The sequence below is a fragment of the Neopsephotus bourkii genome, unplaced genomic scaffold (genome assembly GCF_033783945.1).
Source record: "Neopsephotus bourkii isolate Nb327-2 ecotype Australia unplaced genomic scaffold, CSIRO-AGI_Nbou_v1 NB_1832, whole genome shotgun sequence".
Lineage (NCBI taxonomy): Eukaryota > Metazoa > Chordata > Aves > Psittaciformes > Psittacidae > Neopsephotus > Neopsephotus bourkii.
Window position 1 is genome coordinate 1 of NW_026902305.1, and position 9,815 is coordinate 9,815.

At 59.2% G+C, this 9,815-nt stretch overlaps 1 protein-coding gene and 1 non-coding gene across 2 annotated transcripts; both read right to left on the reverse strand.

The window, feature by feature from the left end:
• Positions 1 to 153: 153 nt before the first annotated feature.
• Positions 154 to 8,207, reverse strand: LOC133207221 (DNA polymerase delta catalytic subunit-like; the record flags this gene model as incomplete). The annotated part of the gene is made up of 12 exons (XM_061343949.1): positions 8,038 to 8,207; positions 7,266 to 7,441; positions 6,613 to 6,720; positions 5,963 to 6,103; positions 5,290 to 5,415; positions 4,405 to 4,573; positions 3,646 to 3,869; positions 2,716 to 2,882; positions 1,662 to 1,766; positions 1,243 to 1,383; positions 677 to 787; positions 154 to 345 (listed from the first exon to the last, which is right to left on the reverse strand). Coding segments are annotated over exons 1-12 (1,830 nt in total), but the record flags the coding sequence as incomplete, so codon positions are not given.
• An 853-nt stretch (positions 8,208 to 9,060) lies between these two features.
• On the reverse strand, positions 9,061 to 9,158 carry LOC133207223 (small nucleolar RNA SNORD88). The gene has a single exon (XR_009723990.1). It is a non-coding gene; the product is annotated as a small nucleolar RNA SNORD88 (small nucleolar RNA).
• Positions 9,159 to 9,815: the final 657 nt, after the last annotated feature.

The following is a 9,815-nucleotide window of genomic DNA, read 5'->3' on the forward strand; positions in this document are numbered from 1 at the left end:
CGCGGCACAGGAGGGTGCCCAGCCCCACCCCCGTGACCCCATAGCCCCATAGCCCCATTGCTCCCATTGCTCCCATTGCTCCCATTGCTCCCCATTGCCCCATTGCCCCATTGCTCCCATTGCTCCCATTGCTCCCATTGCTCCCATTGGTACCTGCCGCAGGAGCTGGGCCACCACCTTGGCCTGCTGGCCGCGGCACAGGAGGGTGCCCAGCCCCACCCCCGTGACCCGCGCCACCTCGGCCTGGGTCACGAGCACCGAGAGGCGCTGCAGCAGCCGCAGGGGCAGCACCGAGTCCTTGAGGCAGTAGAGAGCCAGGCGGCGGCGGGACTGCGCCGAGCCGCGCTGCGGGGGTACGGGGAGAGAGGGGGGTAATGGGGGCTATGGGGTCTATGGGGTATAGGGATATGGGGTGTGCGGTATGGGATATGGGGTATGGGGTCTATGGGGTCTATGGGGTGTATGGGGTTTGGGGTCTATGGGGTATGGGGTGTATGGGGTATGGGGTCTATGGGGTATGGGGTCTATGGGGTATGGGGTCTATGGGGTCTATGGGGTATGGGGTCTATGGGCTCTATGGGGTCTATGGGGTCTATGGGGTCTATGGGGTCTATGGTGTCTATGGGGGTCTATGGGGTCTATGGGGTCTATGGGGTGTATGGGGTGTGGGGCTCACGTGCAGGTCGCTGATGATGCCGTGGGGCACGTCCTCCTTCTGCTCCTGCAGGAAGTGGGCGCTGACGGCGTTGAGCGTGTACGAGCGGAGCTTGTGCTCGCGGAGCAGCACCTGCGACCCACAGAGACCCATAGGGGACCCATAGGGAACACAGGGACCCATAGGGACACATAGAGACCCATAGGGACCCATAGCGGGACTCATAAGGCAACACAGGGACACCCATCCATCCCATAATGCCCCATATCCCATCCCATAATACCCCACATCCCATCCCATAATACCCCATATCCCATAATACCCCACATCCCATCCCATAATACCCCATCGCATCCCATAATACCCCATACCCCATCCCATAATACCCCATCGCATCCCATAATACCCCATCGCATCCCATAATACCCCCCCCATCCAATACCACCCTCCCCTCCCCTCCCATATCCCATCCCATAATACCCCATCCATCCATCCCATAATACCCCATATCCCATCCCATAATACCCCCTCCCCATCCCATAATACCCCACACCCCATCCCATAATACCCCATCCATCCCATAATACCTGCAGCATGTCCAGTACCACCCTCCCCTCCGCTCCCAGTATCTTCCCCTCCCTCCGTCCCAGTTGCCGGGACTGGAAAGTCGCCTCCCGCAGCTCCGAGCGCTGGTTCCGGATGCGGCCCAGGTATGGGAAGGAGTGGACCTGGGGGGGGGATATGGGGTTATGGGGGGTTATAGGGGTGTATGGGGGTTATAGGGGTCTATGGGGGGTATGGGGTTTATAGGGGTCTATGGGGGTATGGGGGTATGGGGGCTATGGGGGTCTATGGGGGGTATGGGGGTCTATGGGGGTATAGGGGGGTATGGGGGATATGGGGGTTATGGGGGCTATGGGGCAGGCTATGGGTCGCTATGGGGCAGGCTGTGGGTCACTATGAGGCACGCTATGGGTCGCTATGGGGCAGGCTATGGGTCACTCACCTGGAGCACCTTGGCGCGCTGCATCAGGTAGGGGAGGTCGAAGTTCTGGATGTTGTAACCGGTGATGATGTCGGGGTCCAGGATCCGCACGAGCTCAGCCCAGGACTGGGAATGGGATCAATGGGGTCAGTGGGGTTAATGGGATCAGTGGGGTCAGTGGGGTCAATGGGATCAATGGGGTCAGGGGGGTCAATGGTATCAATGGGGCAATGGGGTAATGGGGATCAATGGGGTCAATGGGGTCAATGGGGATCAATGGGCTCAATGGGGTCAATGGGCTCAATGGGATCAATGGGGTCAATGGGGTCAATGGGGTCAATGGGTCAATGGGCTCAATGGGCTCAATGGGGTCAATGGGCTCAATGGGGTCAATGGAGTCAATGAGCTCAATGGGGTCAATGGGCTCAATGGGGTCAATGGGGTCAATGGGTCAATGGGCTCAATGGGCTCAATGGGGTCAATGGGGTCAATGGGCTCAATGGGGTCAATGGGCTCAATGGAGTCAATGAGCTCAATGGGGCTTTGGGCTCAATGAGCATCAATGGGCTCAGTGGGGCTCAATGGGTTCAATGGGCTCAATGGGCTCAATGGGCTCAATGGGCTCAATGGTGTCAATGGGCTCAATGGGGTCAATGGCTCAGTGGGGCTCAATGGGGTCAATGGGCTCAGTGGGGCTCAATGGGTGTCAATGGGGGTCAATGGTGTCAATGGGGTCAGTGGGGCTCAGTGGGGCTCAATGGGGGTCAATGGGCTCAATGGGGCTCAGTGGGGCTCAGTGGGGCTCAATGGGCTCAATGGGGCTCAGTGGGGCTCAGTGGGGTCAATGGGGCTCAATGTGAATCAATGGGTCTCAATAGGTCTCAGTGGGTCTCAATGGGTCTCAGTGGCTCTCAATGGGATCAATGGGTCTCAATGGGTGTCAATGGGTCTCAATGGGAATCAATGGGGCTCAATGGGAGTCAATGGGGATCAATGGGTCTCAATGGCTCTCAATGGGTCTCAATGGGTCTCAATGGGAATCAATGGGTATCAATGGGTCCCCCCCCCTGCTGACCTGGAGCAGGTCCGTCTCCCTCCGGAAGCTGAGCACGGTGGCCCCGGGGATGGGGGCGCAGGAGCCCAGCACCAGCACCAGGCGCAGGAAGGGCTCGGGCTCCCCGTGGCGCTGCACCGCCACCCCCACCTGGATCACGGGGTCCTGCTCCGCCTCCGGGAACACCCCTGGGCACCATCGGCACCAATGGGGGGCAACGGGGAGCAATGGAGGTCAATGGGGAGCAACGGAGGTCAATGGAGATCAATGGTGGTCAATGGAGACCAATGGAGATCATTGGAGGTCAATGGAGATCATTGGAGGTCAATGGAGAGCAATGGAGAGCAATGGAGAGCAATGGAGACCAATGGAGATCAATGGGGTTGGGTGGGGGGTGGTGGGTGCACCCAATGACATTCCAATGGCATCCAATAGTACCCAATGGTAACCAATGGCAACCAATGGTAGCCAATGGCATCAAATGGTACCTCCATGCCCCCATTCCCCCCATCACCCCATTGCCCCCATCACCCCCATTACCCCATTCCCCTCATTCCCCCATTGACCCCCATTCCCCCCATTACCCCATTACCCCCATTCCCCCATCACCCCCATTCCCCCCATCACCCCCATTCCCCCCATCACCCCCATTCCCCCCCATTCCCCCATCACCCCCATTCCCCCCATTACCCCCATTCCCCATCACCCCCATTACCCCCATCACCCCCATTCCCCCATTGACCCCCATCACCCCCATTACCCCCATCACCCCCATTCCCCCATCACCCCCATCACCCCCATTCCCCCATCACCCCCATTACCCCATCACCCCCATTCCCCCATCACCCCCATTACCCCATTCCCCCCCATTACCCCCATCACCCCCATTGACCCCCATCACCCCCATTGACCACCATTACCCCCCCATTGCCCCCCACTGTCCCCCCTTACCCTTGCGCCCCTCACACTCTATGTCCAGGCTGAGCAGGCGCAGGGGGGGCAGCCCCAGCCAAGGCCCCTCGGGGGGGTGGCACCGGAGCCCCCCCCAGCCCGCGTCGGCCTCCAGCTGGCACCGGGACACGGGGGCCACGGCGGGGGGGGAGCCCCGCAGCTGGAACAGCCCCCCCGGCACCTCCACCCAGGAGCAGCCCACGAGGCCGGAGTCTACCATGAACCTGGGGGGGGCATGGGGGGATATGGGGGGTCTATGGGGGGGGATATGGGGGTACATGGGGGGGTATGGGGGTCTATTGGGTTCTATGGGGGTCTATGGGGTGTATGGGGGTCTATGGGGTGGTATGGGGGGATATGGGGGGTATAGGGGTATATGGGGTTCTATGGTGTGTGGTATGGGGGTCTATGGGGGTCTATGGGGTTCTATGGAGTTCTATGGGGGCCTATGGAGGTCTATGGGGCTCTATGGGGGTGTATGGGGTTCTTTGGATGTGTATGGGGTGTATGGGGGTCTATGGGGCTCAGTCTATGGGGCTCTATGGAGGTGTGTGTAGGTGTATGGGTGTCTATGGAGGTGTATGGGGTGTATGAGGGTCTATGGGGCTCACTCTATGGGGTTCTATGGAGGTGTATGGGATCTATGGGGCTCACTCTATGGGGCTCAGTCTATGGGGCTCTATGTAGGTATATGGGGTGTATGGGATATGAGGTGTATGGGGTCTATGGGGTCACTCTATGGGGTGGGTGCCCCCGTACCTGATCTCGAAGTCCACGTTGCTCTCAAAGGGGGCCGCCGGGTGCACCCCGAGCCCCCCCCAGCGCAGGCCCTGCTCCAGGAGGCGCCGGGCGGGGGGCACCAAGCGGGGCAGCGCCAGCGTCACCTTCACAAAGGGGCTCAGCTGCGCCCCCTGGTACCCCAGGAGACCTGGGGGGGGGGGGGGGTCAGGGGCACCCCAAGGACACCCCCATTGGGGGGGGTTGGGGGGGGTTGGGGGGGGTTTGGGGGGGGGGGGGCAGGAGCACAACCCCTATACGAGCCAATAAAGAATCCCCACATAGGGATTGAACGGGGGGGTGGTTTTGGGGTACCGGAAGGGTGTTGGGGTACCATGGGGGGTGTTTAAGGGGGGGGTATTGGAGTACCAGGGGTGGTTTTGGGGTGCATTGGGAGGTGTTTAAGGGGGGTTGGTTTTGGGGTGTTGGGGGGTGTTTGGGGGTGGTTTTGGGGTGTTGGGGTGTGTTTGGGGGGGTTTGGGGTTGGGTTGGTTTGGACCAGAGGTGGTTTTGGGGTGCATTGGAAGGTGTTTAAGGGGGGTTGGTTTTGGGGTGCATTGGGGGGTGTTTGGGGGTGGTTTTGGGGTGCATTGGGGTGTGTTTAAGGGGGGGGTATTGGGGTACCATGGGTTGGTATTGGGTACCAGGGGTGGTATTAGGGTACCATGGGGTGGTTTTGGAGTGTGTTTAAGGGGGGTATTGGGGTACCAGGGATGGTTTTGGGGTGCATTGGGGGGTGTTTGGGGGTGGTTTTGGGGTAGCAGAGGTGTTTTTGGGTTGCCATGGGGTGGTTTAGGGGTACATTGGGGGTGTTTAAGGGGGGGTATTGGGGTGCATTGGGGTGTATTAAGGGGGGGGGGCACCCACTTTGCTTGTGGCACAGCTCCAGCCCCAGCACCGCCCGGCTCAGCCCCTCCCGGCTGCCCCGGAGCTCCCGCAGCAGCGCCGAGTCCAGCTCCTGGCTCAGCTCCTGCAGGTGCTGCACCCCCACTCCTGCCATGGGCCCATGGGGGGGTCAATGGGGGGGGGCCCCGCACCCCATTGGTGTCTATGGGGGGGTCCCCGCACCCCATAAACCCATGGGGGGGGCACTGAATGCACCAGCATCACTCAGTGCTCAACCCTATACGAGCCAATGGAGAATCCCCACATGATGCTGATGGAATAGGGGGTGTCAGGGGGGGTCCCTGCACCCCATTGATGTATATGGGGGGGTCCTGCACCCCATAAACCCATGGGGGGGGCACTGAATGCACCAGCATCACTCAGTGCACAACCCTATACGAGTCAATGGAGAATCCCCACATGATGCTGATGGAATAGGGGGTGGCAGGGGGGGTCCCTGCACCCCATTGATGTATATGGGGGGGTCCTGCACCCCATAAACCCATGGGGGGGGCACTGAATGCACCAGCATCACTCAATTCACAACCCTATACGAGCCAATGGAGAATCCCTGGATGCTGCCATTGCAATGGGGGTACAGGGGGGGTTTTGGGGTGCTGGGGGGGTGGTTTTGGGGTGCCCCCCCCATGCTCACCTGTGGGTGCCAGCACATAGAAGTAGGGGGCGAAGCCGTGCAGGTGCAGGCAGACGCTGTTCCCCCCCTCGGTGACCCCAAAAAGGCGCAGGATGGGGACGGGGCCCTGGGTGGCCCCCGGCATCCCCGGTAATGGGGACCCTGTGGGGAGGAGGGAGAGAGAGGGTGGGCACCCATGGGGGCTATGGGGTTAATGGGGGCTATGGCGTTAATGGGTGTCAATGGTATCAATGGGGGCTATGGTGGCTATGGGTGTCAATGGGGGCTATGGGCTTAATGGGGGCTATGGGGGGAATGGGGGCTATGGGGTTAATGGGTGTCAAAGAGGGCTATGGGGTTAATGGGTGTCAATGGTATCAGTGGGGGCTATGGGGTTAATGGGTGTCAGTGGGTGGTCAATGGGTGGTCAATGGGGGGAATGGGGGCTATGGGGTTAATGGGGGCTATGGGGGGAATGGGTGCTATGGGGGGGTCAATGGGTGCTATGGGGTGTCAATGGGTGCTATGAGGGGTTCTATGGGGTGTCAATGGGTGTCAATGGGTGCTATGAGGGGTTCTATGGGGTGTCAATGGGGGTCAATGGGGGTCAATGGGTGCTATGGGGTTCTATGGGGTGTCAACGGGTGCTATGGGGTCCCACAGGTACTGACCCACATAGTGGTCGATGTCGAGCTGCAGGAAGCAGAGGGTCTCCGGGGGGGTCTCGGGGAGGGGCGGGCGCCGCCACTTGGGGTTCACCTCCCCCACGAACAGGCTGCCTGTGGGGAGCCCCATAGAGACCATAGAGACCCATAGAGACCATAGAGACCCATAGAGAACACAAAAACCCATACAAACCCATAGAGAACAGAACCCCATAGAACCCACAGAGCCCCATAGAGATTATAGAGAACATAGAGACCCGTAGAGAACAGAGCCCCATAGAGAACAGAGACCCATAGAGACCCACAGAGACCATAGAGCCCTATAGAGACCCATAGAGAACAGAGCCCCAGAGACCACAGAGACCCATAGAAATCATAGACTATAGAGACCCATAGAAACTCATAAAGATCAGAGACCCATAGATACCACAGAGACCCATAGAGACCATAAAAAGCATAGCGCCCCATAGAGCCTGATAGAGCCCATAGAGCCTATAGAACCCCATACAGCCCCATACACCCAGAGCCCAAAGATCCCCATAGATCCCCATAGAAAACCATAGAGCCCCGAGCCCCATAGAAACCCACAGCTCTCCATAAAGCCCCATAGATCCCCATAGAACCCCACAGATCCCATAGCCCCCCCCCTTGTTCCTCACCCGGGTCCCGGCTGTCGCTGGGGGGCGGGGCCTCCTCCAGCCCCGCCCCCTCGGCCTCGTTCTCGCTCCGCGCCAGCGCCGCCAGCTCCGCCTCGAACCGCGAGGGGGCGCCCGAGGGCTCCGCGCGGGGCCGCTTGGGGACGGGGGGGGCCATGGGGGGGCGGCTCCGGGTCCATCTGGGAGGGGGGCAATGGGGGTCAATGGGGGAAATGGGGGGCAATGGAGGTCAATGGGGGTTAATGGGGGGAATGGGGAATGGGGGGCTATGGGGGGGAATGGGGGCTATGGGGGGAATGGGGGCTATGGGGGTGAATGGGGGTATGGGGCAATGGGGACAATGGGGTGAATGGGGGGAATGGGGGTGAATGGGGGGAATGGGGTAAATGGGGGGCAATGGGGGTGAATGGGAGTGAATGTGGGGAATGGGGACGGATGGGGGCAATGGGGGTGAATGGGGGAATGGGGTGCAATGGGGGTGAATGGGGGACTATGGCGGCTATGGGGGTCAATGGGGGGCTATGGGGAGTATGAGGGCCTACGGGGCTCTATGGGAATCTCTGGGAATGTATGGGGGGCTATGGGCTCTATGGGGATCTCTGGGGATGTATGGGGCTCTATGGGAACCTATGGGGCCTATGGGGGTCTATGGGGCTCTATGGGTCGCTACGAGGTTCTATGGGGTCTGTGTGTCCCTATGGGTCCGTGTGTGTCCCTATAGGGCTCTATGGGTCCCTATGGGGCGCAATGGGGCTCCCCGGAGTCCCCACCTCACCTCTTGCCGCCGCGTTCTCCCGCCAACAGCCCGAGAGGCGTTACCACCGCTCGCTTCCGCCCGTTATCTGCGCTCCTATTGGTTGATGCCCCATGCACGTGACCCGAAGCTTCCGGCACCCGGGCACGGCCGCGCTTTGCGTATAGCATCCGCCCGGTGGGCGCCGCCATCTTGACGTACAGCGTCGGCCTATGGGGGCCGCCATATTGAGTGTGGCAAGGCCAACCTTCTCTGCGACCGCCCCCCACCCCCAAAAGGGGATTTGACCCCAAAAATGTGGGTCTGGACCCCATGAACACCCAAAATAAGGGGTTTCGACCCAAAAACGAGGTCTGGACACCCCAAACACGCCAAATAAGGTGTTTTGGTCCTGAAATCAGGGTCTGCAACCCCAAAACACCCCAAATAAAGGGTTTGGACCCCAAAATGCATGTCTGGACCCCCAAAACACTCCAAGAAAGGGTTCTGGACACCAAAATAGCGGTCTCCAACCCCAAGCACTCAAAATAAGGGCTTTTTACCCCAAAATGAGGTCTGGACACCCCCCAAGGTATTTTGATACCCAAATTGGGTTCTGGACTCAAAAAACACCCCAAAAAAGGGGTTTTAAGCCCAAAATAGGGGTCTGGACTTCCAAAAAAGGGGATTTGGACCCCAAAATAGCCTCTGGACACCCAAAACACCCTTAAGAAGGGATTTTAACCCCCAAATGGGACTCTGGACCCCCCAAACACCCCAAAAATGGTGTTTTGAACCCCTAATTGGGGTCTGGACCCCCAAAACACACCAAAAAAGGGGTTTTAACCCCCAAATGGGGCTCTGGACCCCCAAACCCCTTACAATTGGGGTTCTCCCCCCAATATTCCCCCCCCATCACAATAGACACCAATGGGATCAATCCATTTATTATCAAACCCCTCCCCATTGCAGGAACTGGGACCTGTGGACATAAAGAGGGGGGAGGGGATTAGTGGGGACCCGCCCATAGCCCCCAATGCCCCTCCCCCCAAACCCCCTCCCTTGGGCCCCCTCAGACCCCCCCCCGGGGTCAATGGCCCTGGGGGAGGGGCACAGGCGTCATCAATGGGGTTCAGCGCCCAGTGCTGCCATCATGGGAGGCCCCCATCAGTGCTCCCCCAACCCAACTGCACCCCAAAACACACCCAAAATGCCCCAATTCCCCCCAAAATGCCCCAATTCCCTCCAAAAATGTCCCAATCCCAACCTAAACCCCGAACACCCCAAAATACCCAAATCCCCCCTTAAAACCTCCCAAATTCCCCCTAAACCACCCCAATTCCCCATTAAAACGCCTCAATTCCCCCACAAAATGCTTTAAATCACCCGAAAAAGACCCCATTCCCCCAAAACGCCTTAAAACGCCCCAAAACGCACAAACTCCCCCAAAAAGTGCGTTAAATCTTCCCAAAACCCCCCAATTCCCCCCAAAACGGCTTAAAACACCCCAATTCCTCCAAACAAGCATTGAAACCCCGCAATTCCCTCCTTAAAAACACCCCAAAACGCCCCGATTCCTGAAAAAAGCCTCAAAACTCCCCAATCCTCCCCAAAACTCCCTAAATCCTCCAAAAAAGCCTCAAAACGCCCCAATTCCCCCATAAAACACCCCAAAACCCCCTAATCCCCCCCAAAAAACGCCCTGAAACGCCCCAAAACGCCTTAAAACGCCCCAAAACGCTCCCAAACGCCGCTCACCTCCCCGCCGGCGGGAGGGGTGGGCGGGGCCAATGTCGCGGATGGACTGGGCGTGGCCAAAT